This window comes from Danio rerio, chromosome 2, assembly GCF_052040795.2.
Source record: "Danio rerio strain M-AB ecotype USA chromosome 2, GRCz13ab, whole genome shotgun sequence".
Lineage (NCBI taxonomy): Eukaryota > Metazoa > Chordata > Actinopteri > Cypriniformes > Danionidae > Danio > Danio rerio.
The window spans coordinates 34,241,655-34,263,263 of record NC_141022.1 but is presented as its reverse complement, the minus strand read 5'-3'; the positions used below and the strand labels follow the sequence as shown (position 1 = coordinate 34,263,263).

Below are 21,609 nucleotides of genomic sequence, written 5' to 3'. Positions count from 1 at the left end.
TTAAATTTGTAAAAAAAAAAATAAGCATTTCTTTTAGTAGAGGCATATTCATTATAACCAAAAATAATATCTTTAAAAGTAACAGAAACATTTTGTTGTATATTATCATTAATAAATGATCCAATATGTTTCCAAATTTGTACAACATAATTATAATTTCAAAATAAATGTAAAACATTTATTAAACATAGAATGAAATTGACAAAATGAACATTTTACATCAATTTTAGAATTTAACTTTTTTAAATAAAGTGTTTAATAATTTAAAATAATTTAAAATATATTTCTTTGACCTTATTGGCGAGGAAATAATTTTTGTTGCAAGGACCATAACCCATTAGATCTTATATGTTTATGCACACACACTCATCCCAGCCCTTAAACTTACCTCACAATAACATCCCGTTGAGTGCACGGTGTCTGAGACTATGTGTGCAGATACTGGAACAGTGGTCGAACCTGATCTGTCACATTCACCAATTAAAATTTTCAACTTCTATATCACTAATATTGTATAAATAATTGAGTAATTCCTCGAGGTAAAAGGCAGAAACTATGGAGAAAATTATGATTAAGCAGAAATGACCACTAGCTGTTGTATAAATCATAGACATATTAATAGGCAATATAAATGAGAACATCTGTATATATTACTACTATTGCTATATATATATATCAATTGTAGTTTTATTTAAAATCTGTAAAATGGCCCATGTGTTTGTGTCCTAACTAACCTTATTTAACCAAACCCAACCGATAGGTAATATATAGAAATCATAACAATAAAACCGAACTCGTTACTGTTACAATCCCCTACTCCTTTTAAAAGTCGTTTTGGCATCTGCCCTGTATGATCATTTGAAACCACCCCTGCAGAATTATTTATGGGCTATTCCAGTCCGTGATGTCAAGACAGCCCGGAGGGACTTTCCCATTCCACTAATCAACAGAGGGGTGCCGTCCGTGGTGGGCTTCAGTGACCAGCGTGGCAAACATTGTTTGGGTTTCCTGCCCTTTTTTATACAGCAGTAGGTATGTGCACTTTTCTATATTTACAGCGTCCGTATTCTAAGTTTAGTTAGAAATGTTTTATGTGTTGTATTTGTTATTATAGATATAACGTCAGCATTTATTTGTACACAAGGCAGACTAACGTTAACGTTACTGATGACAACAATCATCTCTGTTGCTTGCTAGCTTAGTAGTAATTGTGTTCTGCTTCTTCTTAATCATTCTTGTTCATTAGTGTTTTTACAAAGCCACCGTGTTTCAATGTGGACGACCGCACTGAAATTTTGCAACGTTATTATCTCAATAACCATGACAAGCTTTAAAGCACTGAAGTGCTCCGTTGACATCTAGTTAGCTGACTTGCTAATGTTAACTCAGTTAGCCAAACAAACCCATAACACAGGCACTGTGGTGTGTTTATATTAAAAGAAAGTTGTTTTAAATAACGTAAAAGCCACGGCTGTGACATGTTTTCTAATTGAGTTTTCGTCGTTCTTTTTGTATAACGTTACCGCTTAATCGTGTCTAACGTTTTTCGCAGTGTTAACAACAATCATGTCTCTTTTTATTTCAGTTTTAATATCACAGAATTGTCAAAATGTCTAGCAAAAGGGCTAAGGGAAAGACCACCAAAAAGCGCCCCCAGCGGGCCACGTCAAACGTGTTTGCCATGTTCGACCAGTCGCAGATCCAGGAGTTCAAGGAAGCTTTCAACATGATCGACCAGAACCGCGATGGCTTCATTGATAAGGAGGATCTGCATGATATGTTGGCATCCTTAGGTAAAGACAGTGTAGAGTTAGCAATGCTAAATGACATTGTTTTTTATTTCTATTCAACATCCCTTTCCATCTTCCATCACAAAATCACTTGCACTTTTTGTCATTTAGTGGTAACTAAAATATTATTTTCTGCTTCAGGTCTGCTACTGTATTATAAATGGGATTTATCAGTAATAATTCTTCCACAAGTATTTTATTTTACTTAGTTTTGGTAACTGTAGTTCTGTTATAGATCTAAATAGTGTATACACTGTAAGCAGTATTACAGTATTAACATAAATGTTTCATATAAAGTAGAAATAAAGCATGGTCATTTTTTTTTCTTTCCTTTTCTTGACATTATTTATTTCTGGGTTAAAAGCCCTAATCAGATCAATACCAAACAATAAATCCAACTAGCATACATTGAAAATTGGGGAATTGATAAATATATATTACAATGATGAATAAAAATACACCAAGTACAAAAAATAAACAGAGTAGACCCCACACAGATATCTTTTAAAGACTTTCTTTTAAATTAATATTTTCTATAGTATGCTTTGCAATTATACAGTTGTCCATATACATTAGAGTAGTCAGTACCAAAGCCAAAACTAAAGCTGATTTAACAACTCAGTCCTAAAATAGTTCACCCAAATTAAGATGTTAGGGAAAATATTACTAAGAGAAAAATAAACATAAAACCTTTTTGAAATTTTGTAGTTTGTGATTTTTTTATATTTTTTATTTTGCATTGTCATTTAAATTTAAATGTAGTTTCTTTCTTTTTGTTTGGTGACCAAATATAAACTTAAACACTGTTTTGTTTAAATGTATTCATTGTCTATATTCACTGAGAAATGGATATATATATATATATATATATATATATATATTTTGTAATAGATTTTTTTTAACTTAATCTCCACAAACAACAAAATAACTCTTGATTTATCAAATTCAAAAGTTTAAATCTGCTCGTATCTAAGTAACACGAAGAAAATAAGTTACTTACACATAATAAATTCTAAACTATATAATAGCAAAGTTACAATTCATCCTTGTGCTAATCAATACATAAAACAAGTTTTTTTTTTTAGCTGCTCTCAGGGCTAAAAAATACAACATGTTTTTAGTATTTGAAATGATTTAATCAGATAGATATCAAATGGTTTTGTCTGGTTTCTACCAGAGGGTTTTAACAAGTTATCTTATTGGCAGGTAAGAACCCCACAGATGAATATCTGGAGGCGATGATGAATGAAGCCCCTGGTCCCATCAACTTCACTATGTTCCTCACAATGTTTGGAGAGAAACTCAATGGCACAGACCCTGAGGATGTTATCAAAAATGCCTTTGCTTGTTTTGACGAGGAGGGGACAGGTAAGCATGAATTAAAACACTGGTGTTTCACAAAATTGTCCTTTTCACTGAAATTGTTGAAAATATCTATTTAATTTGGTATATATTGAATTTGAACATTGATATAACCAGTGTGCCTCATTTCACCCAGGTTTTATTCAGGAGGACTATCTGAGGGAGCTCTTGACCACTATGGGAGACAGATTTACAGATGAAGAAGTAGACGAGCTCTTTCGAGAGGCTCCTATTGACAAGAAAGGAAACTTCAACTATGTGGAATTCACACGCATCCTGAAGCACGGCGCTAAAGACAAGGACGATTAGGATGAGGCCAAACACTGCTGAAACTAATGAAAATGACACTGTCACACTACAACATGTCTAATTGTCTCTTTTTCCCCCTACGCTCATGGGGTAGTGCAAAAGGGAACATCAGCAAGGCAACTGGACCTTCTCCTAAACAGTCTTAGTAGATTTGTACATAGCTGTGAAAAGCATAAAGACATGTAATCTGTGGTGAAGTCAAACGAATGATGTTCTGGTGTGTAAATGTTGAGAAATAAATCCTGGAATTATTAAAAAAGTTACTGAATACAGTTCTGGGTATAAGTTTACACACTCCTTTCAGAAATATTGATATTCAGTACTGCTCTGACTCTTGAATAATGGATTTCTATAACCCATTTACATGTATTTCATAGGACATGACAATAACTGCCCTTATGAAAAAAAATACCCTCTTCAAAAGTTGCCCTTCAGTCTTAATATTTGTGTTGTCACAAGCATGATTCTCATTTGTTCATTCTGCAGATGAAAATGCCTCCAGGGTTTGTACCATGAGGGTGAAAGAACAAACTCTAGATTTTAGGATGGATCTTGAGTTAACACAACCAAACCAGTGTAAACAGGTCTTGTTGGTACCATGAGGCTGTTCGTTAACTTTTCCTATAAACTTGTCCTTTAATCCTGAGATCATGGAGGGATTGCTCATAAAATCAGAACATCACAGTGAGCAGCATTTAATACAGCATGATGAAAAGAGCTGTTCATGAAGGACAACAGCTGAAAGGAAACACATTGCTTTATTAATGAGAGTGAAGTTAGTTGTTTAAATTTAGGCTTACAAAAATTCTAATCTAAGCTCATATCGTCGTTTTTGTTGATTAAAAACATGATGCTTATTTTATCAGTGCACATATCTGTATATTTACATTTAAATAATTTGATTATCTAAGATTGCTTGTGTAACGATTACAGATTTAATAAAGCATAAAAATAACTATAAATATTAGCTAAAATCTGATCCTGTTACTGTAAAGAGACTTAATTTTGAGTAAGAGAAAGTGGGTGAGTGGCTTTAGTGCATTTACATTTATTCGTTTAGCAGACTTTTATCCAAAGCAACTTAGAAATTAGGAAAAAATAAGCACTTCAACTCATAAGAGAGTAGCAGTATATAAATGCTGGAATTTTTAAATTATTTTTTTCTTGTTCCACCCTCCAACCATGCTGAGAGGAAATGTGTCTCCTACAGATGGTTTGTCAAACCCACTCACCCGTGTGGAACACTCTCAGAATCACAGAATGTTTTCCAAAAAGTTTGGAGTGCTTATCAGAAGGCATGAGGTGTATATGGAGAGGAAAATACTTAATAAAGCACACTAAGAGTTGTTTTTCATGAACATGAAATGTTGATGTCACTTTGGTCACAAGTTGATTGGTGGAACTTTGATTTGTGATCTCTAAACCAAAACATAACCTGCCCCAGAGCAGGTTGGCCATGCAGATACCATGGCAACAAATATCAATTGAAGCTGTGCTACCTACCTAAAACCAGAAATTTGTTTAAACCTAACTGGCTCTTAACTATAAACTCTTTTACATACTGTCAGAAAAGTGACTCATTTGTATGAATTCATATGACTGCACAAAACATGATTTTTAAAAGTAGGCATGCCTCTAAACCAACCCCTAAACTGTCAAATTATAACTTACAAATTAACACAAATTAGCACCTAAATCAAAATATAACATTGCAGAAAGTTTGCGTTGCTAATCTTGCTTCATGTTTCAGACGCCCAGATCCTGCACATTGTTTTCTTAATCTTTCGTCTGTTTTAATTTGTGCCAGTAGTGACTTGTTTGACCTTCATCTTTTCACTTTGAGAAGAAGGGAGTTAAAGCCTTTTGAACAGGATGATCTGAGATAATTTCTAGAATGAAAATTGAGAAATTTACTTATTTTGTTGTTGGAAAACATTTTGTGATTAAACATTTGTTTTATTTACGGTAGCTTGTCTAGGAGAGCATTAAAAATAGATATCTTTAAACCAAGAAAAACTAATCTTTTACTCATAACCTTATATCGTTTAATAAACACTAAAAAGTAAGGCAAAGTTTAAAAAAAAAAGAAACCACCAAAAGCTGTCTTCAAATGTTTAATTTCTCTCATTAACTTCAGAACAACATTGGAGACATAAATCGATGGAGAAAACCACCAGTGGTTTGAAGCACCCTGAGATTTAATAATGATAAAACAAAACAAGGACTATCAAGCTACACTCCTTTGCTTTGAACAATTCCACCCTTTCAATAAATAGAATAACTTTTTTAATCTAAAAGTTTCACACCAGGTTGAGTTATGTATTGAATTACATCATTTAATGAAATCACATGAAAGGACATTCTTCCAGCACCATTATTAATCTTTTTTTTTCCATTTGACCAAAGTAATACGACTATGAATCCAAATATCTGTCAAACTTAGGCTAGGTAACAAAGTTAAAAGGCTTCAGATTTTTGAAACTTTTCCGTCATTAAACCTGTCATAAGCCATGGGTATTTCTAACATTTACCATGAAAAATCTAAACTGATAAGAAAATGTCTGAAATGCCGCCGTTGTTCTCTGTATGAGAGGTGCATGTGTGGGTCATGGGGTTTAGATGAACTGCAGGACCACCTCCAGTGCCAAAGCTCTCAGTGAGGATTTTCAGTCGCCCACAGAGCAGCAACATTTACTGCTGATGCCTCCGGTCTTTATTCACCATCACTCTGCTAAGGCTAAGTTTTTAGTCTGAATCTTGGCCAGGTGATCTGATATTCCAGCTTCAACTTTGTCACACTGCGCTAAGTACCCCTGAACATAAAAAAAAAAGAGAACAATGTTTAGATCTGAAAACAAATGTTTCAAGAGTTCACACTTAGCTGATGATTGATTATAAAGCGTGTTTGGCATGATGTCCCGGGAGAGAGCCCTGAGCTTATAAGAACTTCGAGCTCTCTATAGCTCATCTATAGTGCCACTGTGAGAGGTAACCTGGAAACCTTTGCAAACATCGAGAGAACATGCAAACTCTGCACAGAAATGTCGACTGTTCTAGTAAGGACTTTAAACCAGTGACATTCTTTCTGTGAGGTAACAGTGTTAACCACTGGGCTGCCAGCTGCCCTATCTAGAAAAAAGAGGGAGGTGTAGAGGTGGGAGAGGGGATTCTTTAAGATTAAGATAATAAGGGTAAAGCTGCGGTCAGTGGACTTTTCTCCCCATAGACTTCTATTCATACGCACGCGAATGCATCAGACCGGAAACACAAGCTGGTGGTGCATCAAGTTTCACAATTTGCTGCGTTGGAAAGTTCAAGCTTGGTGAACTCTTACCTGCGAAATCGCATCACTTGACTGCGTGAGACCAATCGAGGATCAAAACATGACCACTCTGTACAAAAATTTTAAATATGGACTAATCGCTCGCTTTTTTAAAATTTCTAATCATCTTGTTTAATCCCGCCTATTTCACAGCGCCGTACCACAGAATTTTGCATGCTCAAACTCCAGTGTGACCGCAGCTTTGGAAATCAGATTGGTGAATCATGCGTTATCTATTGTGGGACCAGTAACTGACTTTTCTCATTTATATCACAAATGTTCCCAATTATGAGCTTTAGAAAGTTAACTGCAGGACTGAAACTGAAAAATTGCAAGTGATAACAATAACTGGATTTTGAGTTGAGTTTGATATCTCGCATTTTAGAATTCACTTTTATTGTTCTGATTATCTGTAAATTCAGAGTTGCAAAGTAAAAAAAATCAAGATCTGAATTCTGAGTTATATTACAATTCTGCATTCTTTTCTGAAATTTAAATGATTAAACAAATCACAATTTGTTTTAGAGTTTTAGAGTCAGTTACATAAAAATATCCCATGGCAAAGCACAAAACTGGTGTCCATAGTCATGTGTATGTTAAATATCAAAAGTGTCTAATTAATTCTAGCCTAATGTAAATGTCATAGATTTACCTGAACAGTTTTTACAAGTCCTTTTTTCTTCATCCTGCAATCGCTAAAACTCTCAGGCAAGCTCTGTGGAAAATGCAAGTGTTTATAAATACAGTGCATAAGTAACAAGATTAATATTATATCAGGTAGGCGGTGGTGTTGACACGATGCCCAATTGGTACTAATGGGTCCAAAGTGTGCCAAGAAAATATCCCCCACTCATTTCAACACCACCACCAGCTTGAACAAGGCAAGATGGATCCATGCTTTCATGTTGTTGATGCCAAGTTCTGACCGTACCATCTGAATGTTGCAGCAGAAATCGGGACTCATCAGACCAGGCAACGTTTTTCCAAAACTTTATTGTCTAATTTTTGCCAGTCTGTGTGAATTGTAGCCTCAGTTTCCTGTTCTGAGCTGACAGGAGTGGTAACCGGTGTGGTCTTATGCTGCTGTAGCCCTGCTGTAGGTTGGATGTGTTGTGTGTTCAGAGATGCTCTTCTGCATATCTTGGTTGAAATGAGTGGTTATTTGAGTTACTGTTGCCTTCCTATTAGCTGGACCCAGTCTGGCCATTCTCTACTGACCTCTGGCGTCTACAAGGCTCACTGGATATTTTCTCTTTTTCTGCCCATTCTCTGTAAACCCTAGAGACGGTTGTGCATGAAAATCCCAGTAGATCAGCAGTTTCTGAAATACTCAGACCAGCCTGTCTGGCACCAACATCTCTTTCTTCCTTATTTTTAAGCTTAGTTTGAACTGCAGCAGACCGTCTTGACCATGTTGACATGCCTAAATGTACTGAGTTGCTGCCATGTTATTGGCTGATTAGAATTTGTAATAACTAGCATTTGGACAGGTGTACTGTACCTAATAAAGTGGCCGGTGAGTGTGTGTGTGTGTGTGTGTACATAAATACTAAACAGTTTTCAAAGAAACAAAAGTAGCAACAGATCCTTTCATCTGTCTTGTGATGTACATCCAGTGCAACCACTTGGTTCTATTGATTGTTTACTGATTGGATTTTGAGATGTGGGTGATGACCTCAAAAATGTATGAGATTGCAGTCAATTGTGCAAGGTCAAACTTTTAGTGAAGTAATATGACCTAAAAAAAACAAACAAATAATCAATTACCATTCCATCTATTTCCTCAAGGATCTTCATGAACTGTTCGGCAGCAACTTTCACTCTTTGGTCCAGTTTGTTTAGCGCCTCAGCCTGCAACTCCTTCGCAAGAAAACCCTGAAAATCATTTCAGTATGAATTAAATGATGAGAATGCCTATTGTGCCTAGCCTTATACAACAGGTATAGTGATGTCGCACGTACGTTCTTCAGTCCAGTGAGTTCACCGTCCACCTTCTCAAGCTTCTTAGCGGTTTGTTCCACTGACTTTTCAATATCTTTAAGTTTTTTTAGTTCAACTTCCTCCTCGGGGCTGTTCTGTAGAAATGAAGCAGCTTGTCAGTCTCTGAACAGATATATCTTCAAAAAAAAAAAAAATAACAACAACACAGCACACATCTTACCCTTTTTCCAATCATCATCATTTTACAACCCTGCTTTATTCCAAAGCCAGACAGCGGCTCTTCCATTTCCTTTAATGACTTCCCTACAGAAAGAACCACATCAAGTTATCATTGAGGATAGTTATTATTGCATTTCCCCATAGACTACTGCAGTTCAGATTAGAATTATTTATTCCAAACACTGTGGTGTTTCATTCAGCTCACGATAATTACAGTAGTTTATACCCAACATAGGTGGCCGGTGAGTACTTGGAACCCAAGAACCCAGAAACATTAAACAGAGCATATATGTTGCTGTATTACCTTTAAATATGATTTTCTGGGATGGTGCTGGTACTCCGGTGGCTTCTGTCAGCGCCTCACACAAATCCTTCAACAGTGGTTCATGTCCATCTTGACCTGTTAAAGTGATGCTGTGTTTGGTTGTGCCTGAGACAAGAACATTCAATATTATGATTATCGTTAGATTAATTATTGCTCAGAATAATTCAGAAAGCTAACTTGCACTGTACTGTAGGTCCCCCCCTCAACAACAAGTTGCAGTTAACCTGACGACTCCAATATATAACCATAACCTGTATATGTAAGTTAAGTTATGCTAATAGAAAAATAGCTGTGGTGGAGTGATGTTCATATCATTCATTGATAGCTAGCTTCAACACTGTCGAACCGCATCAAGCTAACATCGATTTAAATAGTGATCGCGTTTATTTTCGATCCATTTTTTGAAATATGAAAGCAGGTCTGTCATATTTACCATAAGCAACTGTCACTGTCAAGGCATTCTCCGCCATATCGGCACACTGTTAGCTAGCGCTTCACAACTTTGCAGTGTGTACATGTGCAACCGGAAGTGACGATCGTGTGCGTCACGCCCATTTTCTTCATATCATCCTACTCTCCTTTGGCCTGCATAATAAATATTATATATTAACGTACATGCAAAAATTCATATTCACAAATGTAAGCTTTCTGTCAAAAACATTGTTTCTTTAGTTTAAAAGGGCAATGGAGTATTATATGTATTATTGACATAGTTTTGCGATTTCTATGAGTCAAAACGCAGTTAATAATTTATATATATTAAAGTATATAAACATTTTATATGTATAAACAACCCTCTAATGTACAATTGTATATATGTTGCATAATGTTCGTCATACATGTGAAGTTTATACAAAGAGTTTGGAAGTATTAAATATTATAAGCGTCATGTTTATTGGAAGGTCTTAAGTGTGTGTGGTTATGTGTGTTTATATACATATAAAATTAAATATACTTAAGACTTTCCAATTATTATAAAACTTATTGTAGTATAGTATATATTAATTTATTTACAGTACATAGTATTGTTGTCCAGGCCCATAGCCTGGTTTGAAAGACCCACCCCCCACTGACAAGGTTCAGAATTTGTCCCTAGCTCATGTGTCTTATTTGGACAAATTTGGACTGCTATACCATCATAAATTGTGAAAATAACTCATCAAAGAAGGCTTTGAGACCAAGTATCTGGTATTAATTAAGTCATCTTTCACTACTGACCTACTGCATTGTTTTAAAATAGGGAAAACATTTTACAAATAACTTTGTCTAAATCTGAATTCTTGAAAGAAAAAGTGACCAACAAAAAGGCATGAAGCACCAAAAGTAGATTTTTAGGCTTATAAAAGTTCATTTTAATACGAATTAGACTATTGTTCTTCTCAATGAATTTCCAAATATTGTATACTATTTTACAAGGGTGGCTAGAAAATTGGGAAGTTCTACATTGTTACTATTATTAATATCATTATGTATAGTTTTTTTTATTAGTAGTGATGCTAATGTTCTGGCCAGTTTGCTATTTGCTAAATAAATGACAACACAGGCTACTTAGCCTTGATATGTAGTTTTTAATTTAAAACTTTAGCAGATTTCTTTTTTAAATAAGTTTTTTTCATATTCCTTTCATCTAAATCTTTAAAAATTTTGGTACATTAAAAAGTGTGGTTGCACCTGACAAGCTAATCCAAAAATAAAAAGCTAATCCAAAAATCCAAAAATGTCACTGAAATGCGGTAATACTTAACTTTGTAGTTAAATAGAAAATAAGGTGAATAACTGTAAAAAGGTCCACTTTTTTAGCAAAGGAACCGCCCCTTTCACCAGGCTATGGGCCTGTATATTTATGTAATTTATGTAATATGTAATTTCTTTTATCTAGGTTGATACCTTATGACTTGTTTATGAATATTTAATATTTTGAAATGTTTTTAGCATACAATTGAAAGGATTTAGGATTTTGCTGTTAATTTTTGTTTTTCTATTATAATTACCACGAAAAGGTGGGTAGTTTGCTTATTAAATTTCTTCCATTTTATAAATTATTTTCCATAAAACATTTGGAACAAACTTATAAAAAAAAGAAGATTTTTTTGAATGCACTAAAATTAGTGTAACATATTTTTCATTTGTCTGGCAGCTGTTGTAATGTGCCTATGTAATACATTTAGTTCCTGTGACATTTAATAAAACTCTTTTTTCTGATGTCTGTTATTGTATCATGATGAACAGCCCAATGATTACACAAAAATGCTCTGCTCTTAAAAAAACACTTTATTGCATCTCGGACTCCAATGATGCATTTCACATTTCAGATCTTGATGTGTTAATGGGGTTAAAAAACATGACCAAGTAATACGTCAAGCATTATTTGTACTACACTGCTGTACAGTGCCGCTTCAAGCAGGTTCTTCATTCATGCAACCCAGAACTGAGCTGAAAAACTTGGTTTTGCGTCAACAATAATGTTCAACATGTCAACAAGCTCTAGAGTAAAGACATATTTACTCCTGACAAGGACACAGATTTTATTTCACATGACAAATGTAAATTTCAAATGAGACCCTGCTACAATACAAAATGAGCTTATTTGTTATTAACAACATTAAACAAGAGTAAGATGTTTGAAAATAAAATCCTTACTCCAAAAAAAGTTGTGGTGTTTTATTAAATTTCCACAGTTCTTTGTAGTGTTCTTAAGCCCCAAAATGAGGCAATTCATAGTTGGTGACCCAAAAATACGATTAATAAAGATATACAGTTAAAAGAGTCCTATTTTAAATTAGTTAAATTAAATCTACTAAAGTCATTTTATGTACAGGTACATAGAAAATGAAAGTTTAATGTAAGTGTCTGTTTTAATGGTTCAAATAATGTTTTGGGAAAATAAAGTGTCGAAATAATGTTCCATCATCATTCAGCATAGCAGATATATTTATGGAAAAATGAAACAGCATAATTATTTTGACCATTCATTGGTCCCCCACCCCCCACCCCACTAATTTTTCCAACTTTTACTTGTTCCAAACCTATACAAATTATTATTATTTTTTTGTTAAACACAAGCAGAAATATTTCTACTTCTACCAACTGGAAGTACGCATTAATTTCCATATTATTTTTGTGTCCTAAAACAACAGTCTATAGGTTATCAGCATTTTTGTGTTCAGCGGAAGGAAACTCAAGCAGGGTTAATAACATTAAGTTATTTTTTTTAATCTGTTGGCAAGTTATGTTCATAAATAAAGCCATAGAATGACTCTTGTTGTAAGTATCCTAATTGCCTTTTTTATTCTGATGCTTTTAAACCCCTTTACTTAATGAGCACTGTGCCATGTCTGACAGATCACACTATTATGTCTTTCTTTTCTTTTTATTCCTTGTTCTTAATTACTTTTATTCTTTGCTGTTTTTATTTCTTATACTTATTTCTTTTATTCTTGTTTATGTAAAGCACTTTGAATTACCACTGTGTATGAAATGTGCTATATAAATACACTAGCCTTGCCTTGCCTTGCCTTTTGTCTTTGACCCACATGCAATGAGCCTTTTTTGGATAACTAAAAACTAAAAGTGACTGCAAAATTGAATGTTGAATTCTAAATAAACTTAGAATATTATGTTCAACACATTATAGTTACAAAGCCATGTGCTAGACTGGGTAATGAATGCAAGAAAACTTAAACACCAACACAAAAACACTTCTTCCACCATACCAAAAAAAAAAAAAAAAAAACTCCTCTGAGAACAGATTCTTATGTAGCAGGGATCTGTGGCAGGCCAAACTCATCCACCAGAACGCCATCCTAAGACAGATCAACACAAATATGCATTGAACATATCACAAAAACATGTATTATACCAAATGATAATCAATATGATTTCACAATAGCCCTTTTCACATGCACAGACTTTCCAGTAAACTACTGTAAAGAGATCATGTGCGATCCGTCTCTTTTTAAAAATACCAAAAAAAGGAACTTATATACATATGTTCTGGAAATGTTCCCAAATTGCATAATTCTGGACCAAAGTACGAGACTTTCTATCAGAACTAATGGAAACCCTGATCCAATGAGACCCATTGCTTTTTCTCATGCTGGACAATTCCTCACTCTCCTTATACATCAACCAAAGAAAGATTATGTCAGTTGTTCTGACTGCTGCTGCTGCTGCTGCTGCTGCAAAAAAAAAAAAAAAAAAAAACAATCCTGAAACTATGGCTGGATCCATCTGCTCCAACTGATCTATCCTGGAGGCTCTATCTACTGGACATTATTAGTTTGGAATACACCACAGCCAAAATTAATGGTGCCAGTAAAAAAACTGTACAATTTTAGTTAAATATGAGAGAGACTGTATCATTTATGTTTCAATCCTGATTTTGTACTCATTATTACAATATTACTGTTTTTATTATATTTGACAGTTTTTGTTGGGTGGATCCCGGGCTTTGTTCAAAACCAAAATGTTTAATAAAAAAAGAATAAAAAAAAAACAGAAAAGATATTCTAGTAGGTTTCCAGAATGAGAAGTTGTAATATTGCCTGTAAATGTACATTATTCTGCTGTGTTTAAACAGCACATTTTAAATTTACCTGTGAGGTCATTCAGGTGATTTTATGACAATTTAACGGGGCTGAATTCGGTCGTGAAAAAATGTTTCAAAATGTTTTTGAAATGGAAACGGCGGAGCATTGAACACTCTGTTCTGATGATGCAAAAGTTAAACTATAGCAGCTCAGGAAGCCAGTCTTCGTGTTCTTTTGGAGAATTTTAGGAGTTTGATCAAATTAATAAAAACACTGTACATGTTTAAAGTCAGCGTTAAATCAAAATTTATAATGATTATTTTGCTAGCTAATATTGTTATGTTTAAAATTAATAATAAATCCATGCAAGTTCATTAATTGAAAAAAAAGTTAGTTTTGGTAATCTTCAATCAGAGTTTGACCAAATGCTTCTGCATTTAAAGTGGCGATCTTTCTGTTGATGTCAACCTGAGGGCTACCATAGCAACTGTCTGTCCTGACAGATGCCTGCCCCATTGTCCACCATTTTAGTTTCGAAGTACATCAACATATTGAGATAAAAGTCTAAGCAACTTCCAATTCATGCAGACTTTAAAGTCCATTTGAAATCTAAATATACAATGTTTATTCCACTGAAAAAATAATGTTTTATTGATCATTAGGCTCACACATAATCTGCGCGCGCAGAATTCCGCTGATTTTTAGCCTATCATTGATTCTGTTTGTTTACTTGAGTAAATGTGTGTAAATGTATATCTATTCTGTTTTAAAAATAAATTCAGTATAATTATTGAATATTATAATTTTTTAATACAATTTATTTACAATACAGTTTGTAAAGTAATATTTTCTGTCTTTTAGTAGATATATTATATAGAATACCTGATTTGTTTACCAAACAAAGTGGATCTAATTGGATTTGCAATATAAACATTAAATACAAGTTAAAAAGGTATTAATTTTTATTTCATATATTAAGGTTTTAGTTAGGATACTCCTAAAATCATTCCACATCCACATTCTGCGCAGAAATAGCAAAAAATGTCTGCAGATTCCGTCTGGCCCGAGTAATCATTAAACAAAGTCTGACTATTTCCTTCCAAGTTTGAAGTGCCGGTCCTTCTCGGTTGACGCTGCACACCAGTTTCAGCTTGAACATAGCCCAGTGTAACTGTGTAAAAGGGGCTAAAGACGCTTGACCAATCGGTAAGCTCCTCCCCTCAAACAGTTGAGCATCAGTCGTACAGGAAGCACCAAAACTTGAAGATACAATCTCATCAATTTGATGCTGTTTGAACAACAAAACTGATAAAACCATGTGTCAAGGATACTTCTTACGCTTATTTGAGTATTCCGGAGAGGATGAACATTAAAGATTATTCCTGAAGGATGGACATTAATCCTACACTTTAATAAGTACTTCCAACATCCAGAAGATCAAAAAGGATGTACACGTCAAAAGGATGTACAAGTCAAAGCACCATTGCTTTTAATTAGTGCTTTTAAGACAATCATCACGCAGCATCACAGCTTCTGTCTCAGATTAGTTAGATAGGCCTGTGAGTTATGTCATTTAATCTTGGCCTGCAGTGCACAAACAATGTTGATCCTAAAATCGCTTTCTTCTGTTTGCACTGAGATCTGTAAACCTGACTTCTAAATTATCCATCTAGTTATCTATCATATTTATCTTTAAATCTTTTACATATCACTTTTTCCCATTGGTAATACTTACATTTCCAAAATGTATAAAAACAGATCAAATATATTATAACACAGATTTTTTTGTTTCCTGAGTTAGCAACAGTTGCTAAAGGGAGGTGAGGTAACTGATTGGTCAGTTTTATCAATGCAGTTGGCACCTTATTAGTTTTGGTGTCACTGGGCATTCCTTCAGGAATAGAGGGAGCAGATGAGGCTTCGTCTAAATAAGAGCTATCATCATCCAGCAGCAACTCATCTCCCAGAGCATCCAGTTCTGAAACACAAAAAAAGGTGAACACACAACACACAACACACAACACACACACCACACACCACACACACACACACCTGCTTCCAGTTCATCCTCGTCGATCTCTGGTGTGCCGTAGCTGCGACTGAGAGCTTCCTGTACTTCGTTGGCCTCTTCCATCATGTCCTCCAGTTGATCCTGCAGGTCCTATTAGTCACACATTGCAGTAATGAAAAGTGTATATTATTTATAGCAGATCATCAATCCAAAATATAACTTTAGGAAATCAGTTTACATCAAAATCAGTATATCAGTCTCGAAATAAATGACGGGCATACTTCAATCTGATCCATCTTCACTTGTTTGTATGCTTTCTTCATTTCTTTTGCTCCAATCTTCATAGCTTCCACCTAAGAAAGTACAAAAAGTCTGGAGAATCTAACAATTAAAGTAAATAAATAATAGTGAATCCCGTATGCACAAAAAGTGACTCCTTCTAGAATATTCGTAAATTTTTTAAATGACACCAGTAATTATTTTTCAGATTAACTTTATGAATTTGAATTAATTTTGATTTTATTTATTTTAAGAAGACAATGTCTTATGTTATAAATGAATACATTTTTTAGTTCAGTAGTTGAAAATGTTTTTTTTTTCCAGAATGACATTTAAGAAAGTTACAAAAATATACAGAATAAACATTTATTATATAAAGAAAATACCATCTTTACAAAAAATGGGCATGCTTTTAATCTATTAAATCATTATCAAATAAATGTAAATGTCAGATGTGCTGGGAACACTATGGAAGAAAAAATTATTATGCAATCATTTTATTAGAGAAATCACATGAAATAAGCTGGATCTTTGCAAATCAAAGGTTGCGTGTGATTTAAAGTAAACAGAAACTAATACTGGCAGTAATAATGACAGATGTAATGTAAAATAACAAGTCTTTACTGTTGTTTTGGTGTCCCTTAAAGACTGGATTGTATAGTTGGCTTGTTCCATATTAAAAGACTGTTGAGAAAGTTGATCTCTTTGGCCCTCATACCTGAAAAATAGTGGTGGAGAAAGAACGAATAATAATTTTATTTTACATTATTATTAAAAACAAGTTTTTTTTAAACATTTTTTTCCAGGGTTAAATGAAAACACAATTCTTGATATTGAAACATTTCATACATTGTAAATGCACATTAGTCTCCAAACAAACTCACATTCTCTTCTGTTTCAGCACTCTCATTGCCTTCTGCTTCACTGTATTCTGTGAAGAGATCATTCAGCTCATACTTACAACTGTTTACGATTAACAGTGAGATACAAATATTTTTAAAAATAAATTTCTATGTTTCTAAATTTTCCCTTACATTTATTTTAAACTAAATGAATCAGTCTTACGGATAGATTAAATACAATATTTTAGTTTTAAGTGAAATTCAAAATCTAATTTTATATTCTAGGCTTTTTTAAAAATTAAAAAAATTCAATGCATAATTTCAATATTATAGTTAAAGTCATCCATCAATTTAAACTTAAGATCTTTATTGATGTACTTAAGGATTTTGGGTCCTTCTGAAATTTTTTCTGATATACACGACCATCATGTTTTGAAAAAAATATAACTTTTTAGTTCTTGGCATAAATATGATGTTAACTGAAACACATTCAAACAAACTTATTGTATTTTTATTTATGTGTAAGAGTGATTCTTTTGAACGAAATGTAAGTCAAAATTAAGAAAAAAGTAAAGAAACTAATATAAAATGAGACTTGGCAAACAAAAAAAGTACAATAATTACAGTTTTTCTCAGTCGCTTTGGTGCGTTTCTCACAACACTAGTGCATTTTTGCACAACATTTAAGGATTTTCTCAAAACAATTAGTACAAACTGCAAAACCTAGCTGATAACCTGCAAAAGCGCGTCACATGCTCAAAATGGATAGTTTATTCCTCAAAAGCAAGTATTCATGTCAAAGTGTCAGTGTCATTAAAATGAAAAGTCCTGACACCATTGTTTATGAACAAGATAGTCAAATAGCCTAGTCATGTTTTCATTATGACAGTTTACTCTGGACATTTTTTTCAATGCAAAAAAGTCAGATTTTGGTGACACTTCCTGAAAATGCTCAAGACAGCACTAGATACTATTAGCACTGCCATTTGAAAACTACAGTAATGTTAGACATCACTGCATTTAGTGAGGTATCTGAGTACAAGACACTGAATATGTATGTTTCACATTTTTACTGCATTTGCTCTTTGCAATCCTAATTTATTCACAGCATTGTGCAAAAGAATAAATACACCCTTATTTACAACAAACATAAACTTCCTTTGGGTAGACCTGTGCACAACTGTACACAATATTGCAGTACATATCAGAACTGAACCTACAACATACACAGGTCTGTAAATCATTCATCAAATTGTTCAATTTTAAAGACATTTTCAAGAAAAGAAAGATTTAAATTTGTTAAAAAAATTTGCTTGACAGATTTTGACACATAGTTCAACATTTTTGTATGTAATGACTCAAGTAATGAAATGAGGACTATTTGTTTTATATAGAATGACTATTCAGCATTTACAAGTTTAGTTCATTTTGACTGACATGACATAAGCAAATGATAATGTTCTAAACAGCAGAGAGTTGTATGAAAGCAATTGATGCATGCCCAAAAGCATTCGCAATTTGTTGAAAAGAATGAGAAACTGCTACTAGGATGTGCACAAATGACTAATTGTTTTGAGAAATGCATGACCTGTTGTGCAAATGTAAACAGTGTAGTGAAAAATTGCACCAAAGCGACTGAGAAAAACTGTAAATACTTATAAACAAAATTATCTAAACATAATCACTTATAATTATAATTGACTTGTTTATGCTTATAAATTTAATTAAACTCTTATGAAGTTTTTATAATTTAAATACTTATAAATTAAAACTTATATTTTTTCTACTTAATATTTAAATTTAAAGAAACATTTACACGTTACAATGATAATATTATATAATATGTAAAAGATGCATTAAAAACAAACAGTGATCACAGACTTATAAAGCTGCCTGTTTTTATTATTAAAATGTTTGCTTTATTTAACTCGACTTTCTGATGCTCACTTTTGAGGGTCCATCCCTCATCTTCTTCATCTGGTCCTTATACTTCATGAGCTCGGCATCGATTCTCGCTATTTTCTTGTCGATTGACTCAATCCTCGTGTCCACCTGCAGAATAACGGGATAATGAACACTCAGCATCCACAGCACATCCATGTCTGACATCAAAACACCAATCAGGACGCTCGACTGATGCTCGGCAATAAATTCTTAAATCCACGGTACTTACATTGCCTATGCAGTCAGAAAGGTTGGGAGACGCCGCTTGTTTGCTCCGACCGAAAATTCGGTTCATATTTATATGGGAATGACACTTATTTGCTTTGTAGAGGTATTTAAATGCCGACCACCACAACGCGCTTCTTCCGGTTGGTCGTGGAATACACACCATAATAAAAGTCACGGCTGCGGATTGTTCTCTTTTCCATTTGTTTGTCACTGGTAAGAATGTAATAATGCTGTTAATCTCGATGCTTATGTGTTCCTCTTTCTTCTTTTTATTTTTTCCATGAAATTGTTTTGTCCCATGTCCCTTTCCAACACTATATATAATTACAGTTGTCTTGCTCTTACGAATATTTATTTTTGGTCTATTTATTTGTTTACTTACATAATTTCCTAAAAATGATTTCCTAAAAATTTTCCCTAACCCTAACCTTCCTTTCATTCATAGAAAATTTACATGAGGTGGAAAATAAATCTTGCATGGTGGAAATATATATAAATTTGGCTAACAAGTGTGTAAAAATGAAACAGACATTTATAAATAAATCATCTAAAATATTTATATATATATATATATATATATATATATATATATATATATATATATATATATATATATATGTATGTATATATATATATATATATATATATATATATATATATATATATATATATATATATATATATATATATATATATATATATATATTCTTATTTTGTGCAATTTGTTTAATTATTTACCTGCCTGCACTATTAATTATCAAAATATTTTTCATGCAGGAGTTTGTGTACTTTTATATAAATTTATTTATTTATTTATTTATTTATTTTATTTAATGTTTTATATATGCAATAATTTATATATAAAGGCAGGTAAATAATTAAACAAATTGCACAAAATAAGAAAATGCTAAAATGAAAGTCTATTTTTTACCTAAAATAACTGAAAGTTTAGCATTTTCTTATTCCCCTTGTGTAATTTAATTATCTATCTATCTATCTATCTATCTATCTATCTATCTATCTATCTATCTATCTATCTATCTATCTATCTATCTATCTATCTATCTATCTATCTATCTATCTATCTATCTGTCTGTCTGTCTGTCTGTCTGTCTGTCTGTCTGTCTGTCTGTCTGTCTGTCTGTCTGTCTGTCTGTCTGTCTGTCTGTCTGTCTGTCTGTCTGTCTGTCTATCTATCCTTACTTCACTGCCATCAAACTTGAAGCTTTTGAAAATAAATAAAACTGCTGCAACCGAGAAAGTTGGCCGACTATTCAAGCTCAAAAAGTAATGGACACTCTAAGAACCAATAAACCATAATTAGCACGCTAAACCCTATTTATACTAAAACATATTTGTAATTGAGCATCTTACAGATTCCATTGGGTATGTTCGCTCTAGAGCTGTTCCTGCAAGCAGATGTTTCACGCTCACTCAGAGTGACCTTGTAGCGCTATGTTTATCCATTAATATCTACCATGGCAACGGCAACACTTCATTAGACTCACCAAGAACGAGATTTAACAGTACTGAAAGAACTGTCTCTGAAAAGTGTTAATGTTCACATCATCTGACACACTACTGGACAGCTCTATGTAAAAAAAAAAAGAAAAGAAAGAAAATAAGATGATTTTCTGTCTTCTGAAGCCTGGCATCTTTTCAAGCTTTGCACAAAGCATGACGAGATATTCAAGACATCTTCCAGGGACATTTCAGAAAAAATAAATAAATAAATGAATACATGTGGTCATGTAACTACTCACACGCTGCTCCAAAAGGAGGAATTTAGCTAAATAATTCTCATGAAATTGTGCATTTGGACAGATTTGCTTTGGTGTTTATTGTTTTGAATGTTATAACTTTACCTTGTATTAATTCCATAATATTTAATCAAAGCTAAAAGCCACTACCATTCATTTTAAGCCCTCATGGCCACGTTGTCCTCTCTGAGCTCTTCTCATTATCCTGACAGACATCAAAGGTGTGGAAAAATAGAATGTCTTGCTGTCTGAATTAAGCTATAAGATGCACAATAAGTTGCCATGGCGATGCTGCCTTTGTTATGGTTACGCTTCTCTCATCTTCTTTGTTGTCTTCTATGATTTCTCGGACACGTCATTTAGCCATGATGGATGAAAGCTTTGTAATTTAACGGATTTTTTGACATCTCTGAACACAAGATGACTCAAATCAGCACTGATTCTTGGGTTCAATTTATTGACAGTACACATCATTTTCAAATACAAGTAATATTATACAAGAGAAGTACAGCTGATAATTGGAAAGCTCATTTCATCTGCTTTCGAATGAAACTCTTTTTGAAAATTGCACATTAAACCACAAGCTGAGAGCAAAACACATTCATAAGCTGCTGTTATAGAGGAAAGTACAAGCACATTACTGAAAGTACAGTGCAGCTTCTCTCATATCACAACAGAAAGCATTTAAGATGAGCAAATATTTGTCATTTAATGTATAGATTTCAGAGCTGGGCAAAGATTAATCATG

At 33.4% G+C, this 21,609-nt stretch overlaps 3 protein-coding genes across 7 annotated transcripts; 1 reads left to right on the top strand and 2 right to left on the bottom strand.

Annotated features, from left to right (window-relative positions):
- Positions 1–931: 931 nt before the first annotated feature.
- Positions 932–3,733, top strand: myl12.2 (myosin, light chain 12, genome duplicate 2). Of its 3 annotated transcripts, none has more exons than NM_001291711.1 (4): positions 932–1,032; positions 1,586–1,793; positions 2,997–3,158; positions 3,289–3,733. In NM_001291711.1, the coding sequence occupies exons 2-4, from the start codon at positions 1,610–1,612 to the stop codon at positions 3,459–3,461; spliced, it is 519 nt and encodes a 172-aa protein (NP_001278640.1). In that variant the 5' UTR covers positions 932–1,032; positions 1,586–1,609; the 3' UTR covers positions 3,462–3,733. The 3 variants fall into 3 exon arrangements, with proteins under 3 accessions (NP_001278640.1, XP_087095002.1, NP_001124061.1); XM_087238876.1 differs by having other exon boundaries at positions 934–1,028; NM_001130589.2 differs by lacking the exon at positions 932–1,032 and having other exon boundaries at positions 1,557–1,793.
- A 1,828-nt stretch (positions 3,734–5,561) lies between these two features.
- Positions 5,562–9,810, bottom strand: bag1 (BAG cochaperone 1). Its single transcript, NM_001098736.2, has 7 exons — positions 9,702–9,810; positions 9,248–9,373; positions 8,945–9,027; positions 8,745–8,858; positions 8,551–8,658; positions 7,436–7,498; positions 5,562–6,274 (listed from the first exon to the last, which is right to left on the bottom strand). The coding sequence occupies exons 1-7, from the start codon at positions 9,736–9,738 to the stop codon at positions 6,185–6,187; spliced, it is 621 nt and encodes a 206-aa protein (NP_001092206.1). The 5' UTR covers positions 9,739–9,810; the 3' UTR covers positions 5,562–6,184.
- Positions 9,811–11,519: 1,709 nt separating this feature from the next.
- Positions 11,520–20,564, bottom strand: chmp5a (charged multivesicular body protein 5a). 3 transcript variants are annotated; one of them, XM_087240990.1, is made up of 8 exons: positions 20,476–20,564; positions 18,877–18,981; positions 16,972–17,018; positions 16,712–16,805; positions 16,090–16,161; positions 15,850–15,958; positions 15,660–15,775; positions 11,520–13,071 (listed from the first exon to the last, which is right to left on the bottom strand). In XM_087240990.1, exons 1-8 carry the CDS (start codon positions 20,482–20,484, stop codon positions 13,021–13,023), a joined length of 603 nt encoding a protein of 200 aa, XP_087097116.1. In that variant the 5' UTR covers positions 20,485–20,564; the 3' UTR covers positions 11,520–13,020. The 3 variants fall into 3 exon arrangements, with proteins under 3 accessions (XP_087097116.1, XP_087097117.1, XP_087097115.1); XM_087240991.1 differs by lacking the exon at positions 20,476–20,564 and adding an exon at positions 19,103–19,240 and having other exon boundaries at positions 16,972–17,043; positions 18,798–18,981; XM_087240989.1 differs by lacking the exon at positions 20,476–20,564 and adding an exon at positions 19,103–19,240.
- Positions 20,565–21,609: the final 1,045 nt, after the last annotated feature.